Source organism: Limulus polyphemus, unplaced genomic scaffold, assembly GCF_000517525.1.
Source record: "Limulus polyphemus unplaced genomic scaffold, Limulus_polyphemus-2.1.2 Scaffold1345, whole genome shotgun sequence".
In the NCBI taxonomy this organism is placed as follows: domain Eukaryota; kingdom Metazoa; phylum Arthropoda; class Merostomata; order Xiphosura; family Limulidae; genus Limulus; species Limulus polyphemus.
Window position 1 is genome coordinate 234,829 of NW_013666955.1, and position 19,734 is coordinate 254,562.

At 32.7% G+C, this 19,734-nt stretch overlaps 1 protein-coding gene across 2 annotated transcripts in view; it reads right to left on the reverse strand.

The window, feature by feature from the left end:
• The window catches only part of LOC106463194 (bone morphogenetic protein receptor type-1B-like), a 71,382-nt gene that overhangs the window by 18,370 nt on the left and 33,278 nt on the right, over window positions 1-19,734 (reverse strand). For both annotated transcript variants that reach the window (XM_013923190.2, XM_022390642.1), the window contains exons 2-6: window positions 14,522-14,703; window positions 8,682-8,802; window positions 7,632-7,737; window positions 2,442-2,580; window positions 1,188-1,380 (exon numbers count right to left, since the gene is read on the reverse strand). In XM_013923190.2, coding sequence (XP_013778644.1) covers window positions 1,188-1,380; window positions 2,442-2,580; window positions 7,632-7,737; window positions 8,682-8,802; window positions 14,522-14,703 — 741 coding nt within the window. The remainder of the gene's footprint in view (window positions 1-1,187; window positions 1,381-2,441; window positions 2,581-7,631; window positions 7,738-8,681; window positions 8,803-14,521; window positions 14,704-19,734) is intronic.

A 19,734-nucleotide genomic window follows, 5' to 3' on the forward strand; every position in this document is an offset into this window, starting at 1 on the left:
GACCGGCAAGTCAAGAAACAACCAAAAAAACCAACTTCGAAGAGCGATCTACTCCAAGTTTTGAAGCAAGAGTGGGCAAAAATCCCACAATCTAAAATTGACGAGATGATTCTCACAATGCCCCAAAGGATCAACGAACTCCATGAAGCGAAAGGAAGATCTATTAGATATTAATTAAATTATAAATATATCAATTCATGTGAATATGACTGAAAAATTGCATTTTTTCTGTAAAGGTGGTGTCTATTTACTTGTGACCACGCTGTTTATAATTCTAAAATTTGAATTATAATCTACAGTTTAATATTAAACTTACTGACATAAATTCATGAAATAGTAGTTCAATAAAATTTTGAATGAAAGTCAACAAACGAGATGACATGGCCTTTCACCCATGACCCATATCAAAGGGGTTAATAGACTTACCAAAACTCACCTAACACCGAGATATATAAAGTAAACTTAGATCTATGTGCTTTGCAGTTAGAGAGTAACAAAAAGAATATTTCTGATGTTAGAGCTCACTATTTATCAGTACACTCCCATATGGGGTAACTTTTTTATTAACTGTGTGTGTGTACTTTTGTGAAATCTAATCCAGTTTCCACCAAATGAACAAATGTATTTATTGATTGTTTTAAAACTGTTCTGCTATTGGTATCTGAATGCAGTCCCAAAGATAATCATAAACAGGAATAAGTTAGCATTTTTGAGATGTTTAAAAACAATTGTATTTAGTACTTATATTTTGGTTTTATATTTTATACAAATACATTGCCTATCTATAGCTCTGCTTCACAGATACATATAAAAACAGTGAGTTAATATACATTTGTTTATTTAACTTCTGACTGAAGCAACATATCTACACAAATCAGAACTAGAAATCACCCCAACAACGAGTGTAGGTAACTAAATATTTCATTCTAACTTATAACGATTAGAACACATTTCTTCAGCAACTGGGTACTCTGTTTGCAATAATTTCAGCCATAATCCAAATATATACACTGAGACATCAACTTACAGATATACCACAAATTTTTAATAAAAAATTTACAAAAAATCATACCCATTAAATAAAAATATCTTCACCAGTTCTCTCTATTCATGACAGTTTTATCTGTACAGCAAGCTTGTTTTTTTTAAGTACAAACTATCTTTTCATGATCAGTAATCAAACATACCAAGAATGTTTTCATGCCTTAATAGGACAGTTTGGTAAATTTCTGTTTCTCTGATCCAACTGGCTTCTTCTGTTGTAAAGAAAACTTTAACTGCAACGTTTTCACCCCTCCACTTAGCTTTCCACACCTCCCCATATCGACCCTTTCCAATGCTCTTAATCATCTCAATCTGTTTGGCTATTGTTCTCTGAACCTGGAGAAAAAGCATATAATTAAAATAGATGTAGTGTCCAAAACCTAATAATAACCATTCCCTATATAACTATTGTAAACCCACTGTTTACTATTTCATTCACCACAACTGTAATTAAAAATTCTAGCACTATTTTTTCAAAAAGAACTACAACTGATAACACTGTATTTAACTTACTACCTGCCAAGTGCAAATGTTGAATAGTAGTTGAATTTAGTCATATTAACTTGTGAAAAAACAAAAATAATGTACTTGTTTTGTACCTTCAAATGTTTTTGACTAACAAATTCACATTATAAAAATATTGAAGCTTCACAGTAACCAATTTCAATTAAATAAACCGTGTAGAGATAAGACAGATCCATCTTTGGAACTCAGTCAATTGCTGAGAACAGCTTGCAAAGTACAGGAAGGCCAAATATACTCCCACACACTGGCTAGTGATCAAGAAGCTTACAATGTACCAGAAGACGACAACGACCAGGTTCATTCCCAGAGCTTAGCTCCTCACTGAGAACAGCTTACAGCTTATTAGCAGAAGAGGCCAAACGATCAACTGAAACTTACCTAGTTGCTGATAAAAGCTCACAATGCACCAATAGAAGAAATCCAGAACCTATGCCTGAGCTTATCTAGTGACTGAGAATAGCTAAAAATGTACAAAATGGAAGTTTAGCTGACTGAAAATAGAAAAAATCTTACATGTAGGCAAAAGCCAGATCCACTCCCAGAGTTTAGCTACTGCCTGAGAACAATTAACAACTTACAAGAAAGGGATGACCAGATCCAGTGCCTAAGAATAGTTAATAGTTTACAAATAGGAGGAGGACAAAATCCACTCCCACAGTTCAGCATGTGACTGAGAACAGAAGAGGAAAACATGTTCCACTCTCAGGGTTTAAGCTAGTGTCTTAGGACAACTACCAACTTAAAATAGGGTAAGACATGATCCCCTCTTATAGCTTACTTAGTGACTGAGGACAACTAACAACTTATAAGTATAGGAAAGCCACATACACTGCCAGAGTTTAGCTAGTGGTTGAGAACAGTTAACAACTTACAAGTATAGGAAGGCCAGATCCACTTCCAGAGCTTAATGACTGGTCAATCATATCATTGATGGTTTCTCCTTTGCCTATAAAAACATTACACTGTTCTGAGGCTATGTAATTTTGTCTTCTTTCTTCTCTCTTTTTGCATCTGTGAATGTTTGTAAAATATGTTTGAACGTAACTCCAATATGATAAAAATACACTTAAAAGTCTGACAATGAACTAAGTATAAGAAAAATACCTTGCCAATTTTGTTACTGATAAGTAATGTATAACCCAGAGTATAGTTCATAATATGGAATAGTCCATAAACCAAGCAGGTGACACTGTAAAAGTAGATCTTACCCTATTCTTTTTAATGTACACATCTTTTAACTGATAAAAATTCCTTTCAGGAATATCAAGTCGAGTTTTACACAGTTATGCTTAAGAAATCATTAGGGGTTGTAGTCCAGTGAAGGAAGTTTCATGTATACATTTTCAATTTTACAGGAAACTTTAGGTACTTTTTTTAGGAATAGAAATATTGAAATTTATCAGCTTTACAATATATGGGTATAAAATAAAAACCAACATTATACAACACAAAATGTATTTAGGTTTGTTTTCTGTTTATTACATAGCTATTATGATTTATAATTCTTAATTAACTTTTTACAATTGTAAAATTTTAAAAATAATTTGTATACTGTGCTACAATTTTTGAATGCAATTTCAACTGATGATATTATTTATATTTTTAACTTTAGATGTAGTATTACCAGTAAAAAACCAGAATTTGAAATTCCAAAAGAATTGGAATATATGTTCATCCAAAGAACATTTACTCAATATTCCTTTGATTTACACAACAATCAAACTTTGTACTGAAGAAGAAAGGTCCACCTTTCAAAAGTGCTCGAGTTATAGGGTTTTTATTCATTTCTATCAAGACTTCTCGAACCTGCGTATTTTTCTAACATCACGAATGTATCAAACTTCAATTTCACCCAATCCAAGCATTAGCCAAGAAGGATAAAATTTTATTTACCAACATAGAATCATCAAGATACATTTCAGATAAACATCTTTAGCATTAACTTAATATAATGACAAAGTTTTCATAATATTATTATTATTTTCTTTTTACGTTCTTCAACCTAGGTCACATTAATAACTGCTAATTAGTACTGTGGTGCCCTCTAATGACAAAACATTTACCTTACAATATTACAGAAATTAATTTTATGTGGTTAAAAAATATACAGCAGAGACTATACATCTGTTATGTCATCAAGAAATTAATGTCGCATTTTGAAACACTTTCATTAACCAAAACCCAAAAAACGTACATCACATATAATAGTTAAACAAACCACCTAAATGTCACATTAGTGTAGCCTATATAATGTTTAAAGTTTAGTACACTCTAACCCCTTATAGTGATGGCGCTAGATGAGACACACTTTAGCAAGTAATGCTGTTCGAATACAAGAAAGGAAACAACGCCTCTGTAGCCACAAAGAATATCAAAGAAGTTTGTGGAAATGTTTTGAACATTCATAAGTGTCAACGATGGCTCAACAAATTTCATTCAGGTGACTTTCGCCTTAAAACATGTGATGGCAGGGACCAACATGTTGGAATTGATATTGATACTCTGAAGATACTTTTTGAGTCTAACCCAAGGCAACACACTCATGAAATGGTCCTGAAATTGCATGTCTCTCATTAAACAATACATAAACATATAAGGAATATGGGAAAACTCCATAAAGAAGGTGTTTGGATGCCTCACGAACTCTGCGATGATCATCGTCTCCAACGTGTGAATGTTGCTTCGTCTCTTCCGGCACATAATGCATGTGAACCCTTTCTGGACAGAATTGTTACCAGTGATGAAAAATGGATTCTCTCTGCAAATATTAAATGCCAAAAAGAATGGCTCAGTCCTAGACAAAAACCACTTCAGACCCCAAAACCTGGACTCCATCCGCAGAAAGTGAGCTTTGCATTTGGTGGGGCATCAAAGGAGTAATTCATTTCAAACTACTCAATCCACAGCTAACTGTCAATGCAGAGATCTATAGTCAGCAACAGTTTAAATCAAGCCCTTCATCAGAAACACCCTTCACTCGTCAATCGGAAAGGTGTTCTTCTCCACGACAATGCACATCCACATGTGGCACGTTTGACGCAATACAAGATTATGGTGTTGTGTTGGGAAGTTCTCCCCCATCAACAATTATTCTCCAGATATGGCACCTACAGATTACCATCTTTTTCGTTCGCTGCAACACCATCTTAATGGGAAAATGTATGCAAATGTGAAAGGTGTTAATAAATTTAATAAATGTTTTGTTTTGATATACAAGTTGTTTGGGTTTTTTTCATCTAAAAAAAAAAACAACATTAATTTCCTGACGACTTAACAGATATTTGGCACTACTTAACTATTTAAACAAATCTTCTCTATACATCATAGCTTTTATCTACCTGATGAATGCCTGCAGAGACAATGTGATTTTGCAAATATGGAGACAAACAATGCATGATGTCTATTTAAAAAGTTTTATTCTTCTTTTAACTTGTAGCCAGTGATTCATCCATTCATCTTTTGATGAGCAGTTGTCAATTAAGGTCAAAACTTAGAGATGAACAAGTCATGCAAAATATTAAATTAATTTCAGTACAACTAAACTGTGTTTGTCCTTTACCATTTAACAAAGTACTTGATTCCTTCTGTTGTTCCTCTATGTAGTGTTTACTAATATTGATGTCAATCAGTACTTTGATTGTAGGTCCTTCAGTGTACAGATAACAAACTAAACATGACTGAGTTCAAATAATCATAATGTCAAAATGAAATTGGACTTCACTTCCAGAATAAATGAGAATTTTAACTCTTTTTCAGAATTGGAAGTGTCTCACTGATATCCCCTGATTTTTGTCTTCTAACAGCAGCAGTACTTAATCAAATTGCATGAAACTTTGAACAAATTTACTAAACAGCATCTAGTTTTAGCTTACAAAAATTCATATAATTGGATTCAGTATTTCTATCATTTTTTGTGAAATACTCTTTTTAAGAAAAACTTTTAAAATACTTATTTTTCTCCTTAGAATTTCAATTTATCATTCATTGTAAAGTTCCATTTTATACATCCAGCCAATTACAACTAGAATTATATTTATTAACAAGCCATAAGCCCCACAACACATTTTAGGTTGTTTTCGTGCTATTCACTTGAATTTTCCTTATTCTATCATTTTCACACACTCCATTTAAGCTTTGCTTTTTTGCAGGTATTAAATCCTGGTCTAGTTGAAAAAAAATCTTATGCAGTCAGACAAACTCAGGTAAAGATAATTTTATTTAATTAAACTACACAATTGTATTTAGTGTAACGTTAATTTTTTTTAGGAAATTACAAGTAGGTTAAGTATTGTTTGTGTGAAATACTTTGTAAATAAGAACAATGACATTCTTCCATCGTGTAGCATACTCATTGTTGCATTAAAAAGTGTGACTAAGCAAAAGACAAGTAAGGTGATTCTGAATTGAAAAGCCAATATGCAATCCAGGTTTCTCGGAAAAAAGGCCCTTCTAAAGATACGAGATTTGTAGCATTTGATCAAGAAATTTGCGAGAAAAGTTTTAGACAAATGCAAGCGTATTATTTATATAGATTTCTTTAGATACTTTATTGATCAATTACAACAGTCACCATTTCTGACTACAAAATGTAAAAACAAAGCAAAAACTAACAATGAAATATCAGCGGCCATGGACCTCACCTTTCAAAATGGCATCACCATTACTTTCATCATACTAGGTAACAATATTTTTGCAAATGATATTCTTGGTCAAGATGATGTATATCTACTAAAAGTAGCATCTTTTCAATAAATTAAGCTAATTCATTTGTGCTCCAAGCTTCCACCCCTCCCTTCTAGAAGTTGTGCTTTCAGTACATTACTTTTTTAAACAATTGGATGGACAGTTTTCAAATCCTGGCTAATATATGTACTTGAAAGCAAGGATGTGTTTGTAGATATAAAAAACCCACAAACAGAATAATTCAGTATTATGGATATATACATACAATTTTTTTGCACACACACAAAAACCCCAATGAAACACTGTTCACATTTTTGCATTGGTCTAATTAACTGACAACATACAATAATCAAATTTTAAACTTCTAGAACAGTGTAGTCTAATACAAAATACTTTTAGTTACAAAGTGTATGTCAAATATTACTATTATTATAGAAAACACGGGAAGAGGTATGGAGTTAAGTATATTTTTTTAATTGAGGATATAAAGAAAATGAGATGGGAGAAATCTAACTCTAACACATAAACAAAAACTTTATTCATAAAACTTTTTGATAAGTTTCTATACACAAGAGATGAAATAGGAGTTTAGGGGTATTTACGTATATAATACTTTTATTTAAGCTTTTTTGTGGTAAAATATAAAAGGTTTTATTTTCTGTAAAGATGATTTTACAAAAGGTTTAACTGTATCCATAGCAATTAATGCAATATTTCCATCTAAACAAAACAAAGTTTCAAGGTTTTTTGTACATTCTTGACATTTTATACAAAGTTTTAAAGTCATATAATGTTATACAAAGTACAGTTATTAGTGAACTTTAAACTAGGACTAGATTCCTTCCACAGAACCTTACATAAGCTTAGTTAGTTTTATAGAACTTTACCCAAAATTCAGTTGTTGTGATAGAACATTACACAGGGTTTAACTGTTTTCATATAAGTTCACGGAGTTAGTTTCATAAAACCATACACAAGGTTTAGACATTGTATAGAAAAGTTCCTATTTTTGTGTTACTAATAACTTCTATCCTAATGCAAATAACATTCAATAAATATTGAGTCTTTATCTTAAGTGAATATGTTTAAGATCAAGTTTTAAACCTAAAACATAAAATGCAATATAACAATATGATAAATCACAATAATGCCCTAACTTTGGGTCAAATTGAAGCCTATTCACCTTACTGAATGTCTACAAAATACAGTATTTGATACTATCTATAGACCAAAATGCAAATTTATTGCCTCCTTTTAAGTTTTTATTGATGGCAATTAGATATATATTTTCTTCTGATGTAATAAATAAAGTATCAAAATAAGAAGAGAAATATAAAATTTTAACCTAATAATGGTCTGAAGGAAAATTAGAGCATTACCTGATATAGGCAACCAATACAAATACAATCAGGAAAATAAAACAGACAGTCACTGATATTAAAAGTGCTATCTGGTGAATACTGTCATCAAAAGTTGAAAACTCTCCTGGAATGAGACAGATATTAAGAAGTTAATAAATTAATTCTTAGTCTGATGAAATACTTACATGAAATATTAAAAATGAAAGAATATTAACTTTAAATTTGTTTTTGTAAGATAAAATGATATGCGGTTTCAATAATACAGTACAAAACACAACAGATTAATTTAGTATTAGTTGATTTTTGGTTACTAAATATATTATATTAGTAAATATAAAAGACAAAAGCAACAGGTACTAATAATCCTGTCAAGTTTATATATATATATAATGTATGGATGGGCAGAATTCTTTACAGTCTACTTGGTTTAATATAATAATGTATTGAAACAAGTCAAACAAACATACAAAAATTTGCTATACTATTGGTTATCACAAAACTTTAAATAATTCTCTCTTTTTGTGAAGACTACATAGTGGGTTCAATTACTTTAGAGCACCCTTTGACATGACAAATTATTTTTCTCTACTCTGTTGTTACAATACAATCTTATTACACTTTAAAAGTTGCCACCATAAACTCTTTATGGCTAATATTACAAACACAGCCTAGATCTATTTGTCTATATTTCCTACTAACTTTGTCTTACTTCCACTAATTTGGTCAGCCATATATACTGCCCAACTGAGGCCTAGAACTTTCTACAAAATACGAGATGAGATGATGTAACAATACTCACTTAAAGCAATGAGAGAAATTCAGAAGGTCCAAGTAATGTGATGTCAATTCACAACAATTGATTTGTAAAGGTTACATAAGCAAACCTGCCATACCCATTGTTTCTAAAAATACTAAATTTAACACTTGCACTTTATAACCATCTAAATCATAACTCTTGTATAAAATTTAAATGAAACAGCCATTTATATCTAACAACCCTATAGTCAAATTGAACAGCACATACATTATTTAAGAAAGAGGATGAAGCATGCCTTCATACAAGCTCACCTGGGCTCTGAGTAGGTAGTCTTACTGTATATTTTGGATTAAGGGCCTTATTGCACATGTCCGTTTCATCACAACACTCTATAGACTTTGGAACAAGGTGTGGAACAAGGTTCCCTTTACACTGGAAAATATTTAAAATCAGCATGAAACAACAGCTACAACCTACAATATTATCTTAAACGTATGCTAAAATTTCCTTACTAATCCACATTGAAATACTACTTGGTGAAAGTAAGCTCATGAAATAACAAATTATACAAAATCCATTACAAAATAATATAATTTCTGTATATAAATAAAAAAAAATGTAACATTTCTCAATTGTTCTGGTTAAACTTGCCATTAAAAGTCATTCTGGTTTAATTTCAGCCTAATTATCAAAAAATGAAGTCTTGGATTTAATTGTACATCTAAAAACTGTTTTCCCATATCATGATTTACTCTGTTCTGTATATTTTGTCCAGAATTAAGAAACAAAAAATCATTTGTTTATAATATTTTCAAAACTTGTCTTCAAACTTTTCCCTTGAATCTAACACTTCAAACACATGTTAATTAAGAACATACTTGTATGTAACTTAATGGTTCTATAAGCTAACAGATGTACTTGTTCAGTAACTCTAAAAACATAACATAGTTCATGTAAACTAAGTAGTATAATACAACCAAAAGGCATCACAAAAAACAGTTTATGTACATTGAATAGAACAACAGACAATTGTGAAACTCCACAAAAACAATGCAGTACATGTACACTAGGTAGAATAACAAACAATCACATGGATCTACAAAGAAACAGTACATGTCGACTGTGAACAATTCATACTAAATACATAGAGAGCCTCTCATTCTTCCTAAGTTAACAAACTAAGCTCCTACTCTGGATAACATTACCACCATCCATATGTCATCAGAGTCAAATAGATACCCTGCCACATGTTCAAGTTTTTCAGAAACAGATGAATAGGACTTTTCAGACCTGTAACCTGATCTTACATGTACAATGCAATGAAAAACACAAACAACTATAGTTTCATCAAAGATCTGCTGTCCCCATACCAATACATGGTGAAAATGTCTTAGGTGAAAAATCTGTTTTATATGTTCCAGTGATATTTAATTTTACATTGTAACATTTACAGCCGAGTCAAACAATAAACATATATTAGTAATGAACTTAGTATAATCAACAGATATTTCATCTTGAATTCCTTCACAAGGTATTTTAAGAAACCTGAGGAAATTCAAAGAAAAATATGAAACTAATAATTTAAAGCTGTATGACTATTCTCTACTTCAAAAATTATTTATGCGTGAGAATAATAATTTGTATGGTTGAATAGATAGTTAGCTTTAAAAATTACTTTTTTAAAGATGGTTTTAAAGAATAAGTTCCCTGTCTGATTCAAAATGTACCTTTGACTGAAAGCACTGTCTGATTCAAAAAAAATTTTTTTTTAAATATGGTTTTGAATACCAAATGTGCATCCTTAAGATGTTTCAATTACAATTGCTTAACAGATTTTTAAGACATACAGGGTCCTAGTAAACAATATGCATTTGATAAAATGTAATATACTTAAATTCAGAAACTAATGATAAAGATATAGGGGTCCGATACCACTAATAGGTAACTAAGTATTTGATTTATAAATCTGAGGATTAGATGTAAATTTCTTTGACACCCAAGTCACATTGCACAAGAACCACACCTCAATAACAGCAATATGAAATGAAGTATACTGGTGTTGCCACTACAAAGTACCTGATGATATCATGACTTTCATGTGCAACAAACAGTACTGTATGATATCACGACTTTCACAATTATAATAATACAAATGTGTGTTGAAAATTGAAAATATTCACCATAATAAACATATTATAGTTTTAATAATTTTGAAAGTAAGTCTCTGAGATTAATTTTATTGTTGTCAGTGTTACCACTGAAGTCACAGTTAAGTCCCATCAGAAATGTCAGTCTACACATTCAAAATTAAAAATCTAAGGAACCAGTTTCAAACTTGTTCAAAGTATACTACTCTTATTTTTATATATATATTCAAATTATTATTTAAAACAACAGAAAACAAAGCTGCGCATACGTGTGGTTGAAATTAAATCTACACATATGTATGTGGTAGAAATAAAATCTAAACATACAAATGGCAGAAATAAAATTAAATATACATGTCAGAAATAAACTACACATATAGGTAATAGAAATAAAAAAGACAAATGTAAGAAAGTTAACATTTTCTTAAGTCAAAAATGTATTTTCAATAATGCCTCACTCACACTACAGCAATTGTTTGATTGCTAGGGTTTCTTCCTCTGCCTATCTAAGCATTGGTCTTATTTTTTCTTCCTGGCTCCAGTCTTTTATAACCCACTTAATTGCCCTTGGCAATAATTGTCTCATGAAACTCTCCACCTACATCAATGCACCCTCTATCCTGGTACTGTATATAAGCAACTCATTCAGATAATATTATCCCTATTTCCAGACTGACTCAATCCCAGTCTCTAACACTAGCTCTTAGTGGGGAGAAAGGGTGGGAGAATGTCAGCAGAGGTAAGTATTATTGGAAATACATTTTCAATTTAAGAAAATGTTAACTTCCACAACATACATACCTCCTCTCACACTACAGCTAGAATCCCACTTTGAGAAGGTGGAGGGGCCAGTGAGAGAATTATCCACACAGAAAGCATCTGCATAGATTATAGGTATGTCAATTGAGGATTGGAACCCTAGTGGGGGAACCATACTACATCCAGAATAGGTATGCTCTTCACCCAGAACTTAATTCATGTACTCTGGGTGGAATTTTACCTGATTTATCATCACTATGGGCCAGGCCCCAACCAGATAGCCAGTGTTGAAATTATGGGGCCATGGTCCCTATATCCCACATTGGTGGCTAGAGCAATTATACTGCAAGGTATATATATATATACACACACACACACACACACACACATTTATTTACACTTATGATTGGATCCCAACCTGTAGCCTTAGAGTGATGCATTTTGAGCCACTGGAATCACAACGAGAAGGTAAGCACCACCAAAGTGGACAACATTTCTCCTCAACTTGAAGAAGTCCAAAAGGCAACACAAAAGGATGGGCAGGATCCCCTTATTCTTTATTCATGATAGTCCAATAGTGGCGATCCAGCACAGTACATTAATACCACCCAGGCAGCCTCTAGGTGCTCTTATAGAATACCTCATTTCTACAGAGCCTGTTGCAACCTAAATAAAGTAGATTGAATTAATGGTTACTAGTGCTGAATTGGCTTGAATAAAGCACACCTGCCTGGGCAACAATTGCCACAGAACAGGATCTGTGAAAACGAGGTAAGGGACCCTGAAGTGTAGTAATGAAGATATTCACCCCTCTGTATAATATAGGAGGAAGTGCTTAAGATAGCTACAGGGAGTAGGCAAAAACCCTCAGATCATGCAAATAATATGAGATAAAAGTATTGGGGGGAAGGTCCACATACCACTCTGCACAACGTTCTTCAGCGGGCAATTAAACTGGGTTGCTAAAAGACAGAAATATACAAATTTGATTAGACATGACTTGCAGAAGATTCCTCGTCTTCAAAGAGAGCCCAGTACAAAAAGTCATTGTTTAGCATCTCTAAAGGCATTATTGCATGCAATAAAACCTTCAAGACCCTCACTAAACATAACAACGATCAAAATCTGATAGATCATAGAAGTGGGAAATAGTAATCCGATGAATCAGTGAAAAGGATTTATCCCCTTCCCTGTCTAACAGTGTCTTGGGTAAGAAGAACTATTCTGAGGATGTAGGTAGAATGATAAAGTGTTCTGTGAAAAACAGTACAAACCACTCCAACCGGCAATATCTGTAGGTCAGCAACAATGAAAAATAAGCCTTAAGGTAAAGGTGATACATGGCATATGATAATAAAGTCACAAACAGGTGTTGAGAATGGGCATGTAATGTAACCTTAATATAAAAGTTAGGTAACTGGAATGGTTATTTGGGACAAAGGACCCAAAGCAACTTGAGGAATCCAGACATTACTGGGGACTCAAAGAATATTTTGTTACGGTAGTCAATAATACTGCCTTGCACAGGGCAATTGTGAAAGATGCAAAAACCCTTGCCAAAGAGCCAGGTCAAAAACAAGTTATGCTTGGCACTTCTGATTGAAGTGTGTTCAACCTCTACTCAATACACCATTACCAATATGTGTGTGTCATATCCAGTCTTCTATAGAATGGTGTGTGCACAGTGCTATGCAATGAAGGTGACGAGAAAAAACTGACAATTTGGCAGAACTCATGGGAAGCCAATGCTAGTCTGAAGGTAAAAACTCTGAACTACAGTACCCGATCCTTGTGCACAAAAAATGCCAATAGTGGTGGAAAGCCACCACTATGGCAACTACAATGAACTAGGACATCCATAATCCCAGCAAAAAATGCCAACTCAGATTGAGGAATGAGTAACTTACGAACCTTGGAGAATTTAGACATTGATATAGATGACAAAGATTGATGAATGGACACCAATCTCCTGACTTCTTATTCCCAACAACCTATAGGAATAAAACCCCAGAAGAACTAGCATGACTCTCTCACTACCTCCAGACCAACCAAACTCTGATAGCCCTAGAACTAAGTTCCAAATCCCAAGACTCTGCGGGAGACAGAAAACTTACAGGTTGAGTGGATAATAGTGGTGAAGATGTGAACTAATGACTAATCATGTCTCAAGTACCTGTAGTGCTCATGAATCCATGGTTAAGGTTACCACATGTCCAGACATCCTTGGAGCCAAGCCCCCACAAACCCTGAAGGCATTCAATAATGAACAATGCCACTGGTGGCTATCCGACCGAGCAGCAGATCCCTTGGATATGGACAGAATCTATTCTGAGTACCAATGTACCGAGGGTCTGGACCCTTGAATAGGAGCAGAACTATGGGATTGAGTCAGTCTCGAAATAGCGATAACATTATCTGAATGATGTGTTTATATACAGTACCAGGATAGAGGGCGCAATGACATAGGTGGAGACTGTCACGAGACAAATATCGCCAAGGGCAATTAAGTGGGATATAAAAGACTGGAGCAAGCAAGAAAAAATCAGACCAATGCTTAAATGGGTAAAGGAAGAAACCCTGACAGTTGAGGTAATAGCTGTAGTGAAAGGAGGTAAGCATGTTTTGCAAGAAAAATAAATGTACTAGAAGTAGATAAAAAGAGCTAGAAATGCATATGCTAGAAGTAGAGTTCAGGCATGTGTGTGTGGTAAAAGTAAAAAAGTCAAGACATATTTATACATGTTGTAGAAAAATAAAGATAAACATAGTTCCAACTATTAATTAAATGAAACATATAAACATTTTTTTTATAGCTTTCTGTGTTAACACTTCCTAGTAATTTACAAATACAAAACTCAGGCTTCATTTTAATAATGAAAACACAGACTAATTTTTAAGGTTAGAGATGGATTAAATTGTAATACTTCCTCATAATTGATTACAAAGAGAGAAAGGAAAAACTATACAGAGTTTAACTATTGATGGAAAACTTTTTCTTATTGTGAAACAATTATAATTAAAACCTAAACAGAAACAGTTTATTTTCAATTAGTTTTAGCATACCTTATCAATTGATTAAATACGAGACTACTATAAGAGATTCATGACTTCACTACCTGGCCTAATTTTGTACTTATACTTAGTCAAAATTTTTTTTATAAATATTGGTTTAACTTTCAAATTCCAATTACTGATAAAAAAACTTATACTATTTTAAAATTATGTTTACTATATGACAAATTTACTTGAATGAAACCACGTTCATCTGGAGGCAAACAGCCATATGTGCGTTCAGCTTCTAGCTGTCCATCGTCAGCTTCAACTTCCTCTACTGCACTAAAACAGCGACCACCTTCTCGGGCCACACAGATTCCTTCTAATTCATTATTTGGACAATGCTGAACACAATAGCACTTCAGCCCTGATACTATAATCAAGAAAATCATTAAAATTTCTTCCATGATGGGTAAATTAATGAATGAGGTTTGAATAAAATTTAAAAATTACAACAAAGTAACACATCAATACTAGAAAGTTTTCACTTAGCACAGGTTCAAAAACATTCCAAGAAAAATTTCCTTTTTTAATTGTTTTTTCACCAGCCTGTTCGACTTTCAAATACAGAACTATGCAAAAGTCAACCAAAAAATGACATTTAGTGATATTGATGACAGTTTTACATTTATTACTGTGCTGATGACATATCAACATCACTAATTACTCTTCACTCAACCAGCTTTGTGACACTGTATTACACCTGTTGGTAGGTGTACTACGTCAGGCTTTACATTTAGCATTATTACCACTAACTGTTCTTCAACAAATAACTATGTGATGCTGTTTCACACATCTTGATAGATATACAAGAGTTACACATTTAAATCAAGGTGATAACACATCATCACTAACTGCTCTCCAATCAACCAACATGTGTGTCCTGTTGGAAGCTGTACATAAGCTTTTCATGGCACATTAATGTCACTAAAGGCTCTCACAACAAACTAATGTAACATTGTACTGCATCTGTTAATAAATGCAAATGGGCTTTATATTTAACATGATTTTTACATGCTAATATCACTATTATCCAAAAAATCAACACATTGTGTAACACTCTTACACCCATGAACTTTATATCTTTATGCAGCACATTCTTGTCATTAATAAATCAAAACTTATAAATTATTACAAACTTCATGGCCTAGCTTGTTTCATTTACAGATCACCTAAAAAAAAATAACTTAGGTTTATAATAACAGATAAGCATTTACATAAATTAGTTGATGTCACATTTAAAAAGCAAAGTAGAATATGAAATACAAACACAATCTAATTACCCTTAAAAATACGAAGACAAGCCGTTTACCATACGTGAAACATTCTGTAAAATAAAATTACCATTAATCAAATATCACATAAGACCTTTAACAATGAGTAATTAAAAACCTTTCAAAGTCAAAAATACATAATCTTTAGCAGATGAAATAGCCATTACAATTTCATAAAACAAGACATTACAGTAAACAATGAAAACCCTTTAACATATAAATAACATTCTTTAATAACCACAAGTCTTAAAATTCTCAAAGAAATACAAAAATATGATTTAACAAACAAAAAAAAATCCATATTTCAATTTAAAATCATAAAAAATGCACATTTAAAACTTTAAAACTGATTAATTAATAATAGTTAATAAACATTTTGTGTTTCTCGCAGCACAATTCTTTAGGTGAAGATGATATCCTCTATCCAATAGACATCACCAGAGGCTTGTCAACAAGCTAAACTGATCATTGTGAACACTTAAGCCATTCATGTAGACAGCTCATGTTGTTTTGGGTGCCATACTTGATGCACTGTTCAGAGAGCCTAAATGAATGCCATCAATGAAACAGCAGATCACAAAAACTTAAGGTGTTTAACATTTTGTCTCTTCTATTTGAAGATGGCAATGGTGTACTTCCAACAGTTCTTGCTGAAAAGTTTGAACTGTGTAATACTACAGACATAAAGCAATTTGAGTTTCTTAGCCAAACTGAAAGTAATAGAGGATATCTTGCAAAAAAAATTTTTATTTGTGTTCATGCAGTAAATGAAATGTACTCACTGAACACCTGATTGACTCACTGTGAGCCAGAAGTGAACAATTTGTCAAGTGGACAATAACAGTCACACTGATCAGAGTCTGTTTGTTTGTAATTAAGCACAAAGCTACAAGAGTTATCTGTGCTCTGCCCACCATGGGTATTGAAATCTGGTTTTTAGTGGTGTAAGTCAGCAGACATACCACTGGGGGCACACACATTAATCAGCTCAGCTACTTAACAAGCCTTAGGTGTTGTATGTTTTTTCCTGGAAACAATGCAGGTTTAACTGGCAAACTTCAATTTACCAGTGGTACTTCCATTCTTCTTTGGTTAATCATGGATGGGTTTGATTCAACTGGTCTGAAACAACCTGGAGGTTCTAGAAAACTTTCCACCCAACCTTAGGACCTTCTGATAGCAAGGTGCCATTGAGATCTTCAGTCGACAACTTTTTCTGTGCACTGAGGTCTAAGGTCAGGGATAGAACCTGATTAGCAGCTCTGGAGGTCAAAGCTGTGGTTTCCCATCCTAGGTATGTAGCTACCTTGAGGTCATGAACAAGGCTTTTCCCATCAATGATGAAAGGCTGTTATTCAAAGATGACTTCCCCTAGACCTTCCCAGGGCAGTCTACCTTCAATGTCCAACTCCTATCTTTGCTTATAAGGCTGGTGGAAAAATGCCATGTCAAGTTTTAAAAAGTTCAAAATATGTCACAAGAGTTCAGAGGAGTGTGGAAAAGTACACCTGTCAAGAAAAAATCCAAGAAAGCAAATCCTGGTCATGGTACCAAAATTTAGTCTTACTCCATGATCACTAGCAGAAAGAATGGCATATAATATTATGCAGAACTAAAACTGAATTTTATGACTTGAGCAAAACAAAATAGTTTACTTAATCTCTATGAGACACTGGATAAAAAATACAACTCAGCTGAAAGACACAAAACAAAACACATTTGCAAATTTTCCACTTCTCTCTAAGTGTGGAAAGAGATCTATGAATCCGTATCAGACTGTAAGAGTTAACCACTATATACAAATCACAACAGGGCCAACTTTCCTAGAATAAGCTAGTCATTCATATTACTGGATCATTACATAAATAAAAATTGTGGCATATACTCTTGTTATTTCTGTATCTCTAGAGTTAAAATCCCTAGAGTACATACACAGTAATAAACCACATAATTCTCTAGTGATCTTTCTGTGGGAGAGTTCAGCAACACCAAAGAAAATTGACCCACAACTATGCATAACTAAAACTAGCAATTAAATTAAACTCCCATAATCTATAGCATTATACAGTTTATCTCATTAAAGTATAAATATATATAGTACTAAACTGGATCACACAGTACTTTAGATGTACTGAACACAGATTAAATACTATGTTTGTTTGAAATTAATAAGATGGTATCTTATCTATACTACATGAAAACGAACTGAAAAAGATAGTATTTTAGCTGTACTAAATGTAACTTAACCTGTACGATTGAACTGAATCAGGAAGTACTTTGGTTGTTCCGAACAAACTACTGTATCTACCATGTTTGATTAAACTGAATCAGACAGAACTTGGGTTGTTCTAAACAAACTACTGTATCTACCATGTTTGATTAAACTGAATCAGACAGAACTTGGGTTGTTCTAAACAAACTACTGTATTTACCATGTTTGACTGAACTAAACCAGGCATTACTTAGGCTGTTCTAAACAAACTACTGTACTTACTATGTTTTAATGAGTTGGACTAAATAGTACTTCAGAAGTATTAGATGAAAAGTTTACCCTTCCTAATGAACTGTGTCATATAACAAATGAGCTTTACTAAACAGTAAAAAAATCTGAATATTTGCTTTCCAGCTTATCTTTATCATGAACCATGATAGTGATTCGTAATAAAGATCGCAAGGAATTGCACATAACCATAACAGAATGTGTGGGCAAAAAGCACCTTAAACAGTAAAGATTCAGTTCAAAGAACATTTTAAAACCTGTACACATATATAAAAATGCACAAAATAATCATGCATGTTAGACTTACAAGGAAAAGAAAATCTGCTCAAAAGAGCCAATTTGTAATTATTGTTGTTGTTATTCTTATTATTATTCTCTTTCCAGCCTACAACAAAAACAGCTTGGTATATTGCACCCAAACTTTTTGTAGAATACTGAAAAAGTACTGCAAAGATTGTAGAGGTATTGAAAAGTTGATCTGTTTTTTCTATATTTCACGTAAGCTAAAAAACATCATAATTCTAATATAAACGATGTTATTAGCTTTCTTACAAATATTTGGTGTTCCTTTAAAAAGTTTAAGTGCAGGGTGAAACAGGAATTACCAGTCAATATGTAATAGATGAACATTAGATGACTATAACATAGATTCTCAATGCTTTGTGCACTATACAATCGGTGTCTTTAGGGAGCCAACCCCTATATTATGTATGAAGCAGTAGAAAAACATCAATACACATAATATTAAATCTTATTACACACATTCATAAAAAAATTACTTCGAAAGACACAAAGGTTTATTTAAAGCGATGTTTTAGATGTATATGTTTTATTTGAAAAGGCTGCTTTTCTACTGGTAAAATTTGCTTTCACACCTTGTGGGGGTTGTGTCTTAGTCTAGGCATATATTTGCTATGCACTGTATATAGAGAATTTAGTTACACAGAAGCTATAAATGCTCATTATATTCTCAAACAAATTTCCATGACAATCTCCAGATGCAGCTTAACATTAAACATCTTGAACAAATGTGATCAAACAGTCAATAGCTGCAGTAAATCATCATGAACTGTATCAACTAGCTACTAGTTATGTATATTATCATTACAATGTATAAAATTAGCTACTATATCAAGTAATCCATGGCTCATAATTGAGCATAAAGCAAGCAAACAAGATAAATAAAAAATTGTAAATTTCAAAAATCTGCAAACAGAGATCACAAAAAGTAAGGAAACAAAGCTGGAGATACTGTAGACGTTATTTACTACAAATCCTATTTTGACTCCACCAAATGTAATTCTAGGTAACTGCATGTTACTAAAATAAGGGTTTGTAGTTTGAGTAAATAATGTCTACAGTATCTCCACCCCTTTTTCCTTACTTTTTTGATCTCTATTTGCAGATTTTTAAATTCCCAATTTTTTTTTATCTTAACATAAAATAACAATATTTTGGGACAACATGGGACCTATTAGTCCATCTTGGATGTTCCATCCTCAAAACTAAATTAAAATAAAATAAAATAAAAAAAATTTAAACCCAGCCCTTTTCATTCATGTACTTATTAAGCTTTTTCTTAAACTCATCTGAAGGCAACCCATTCCAAATGCCATCCACCGTGTTAGAA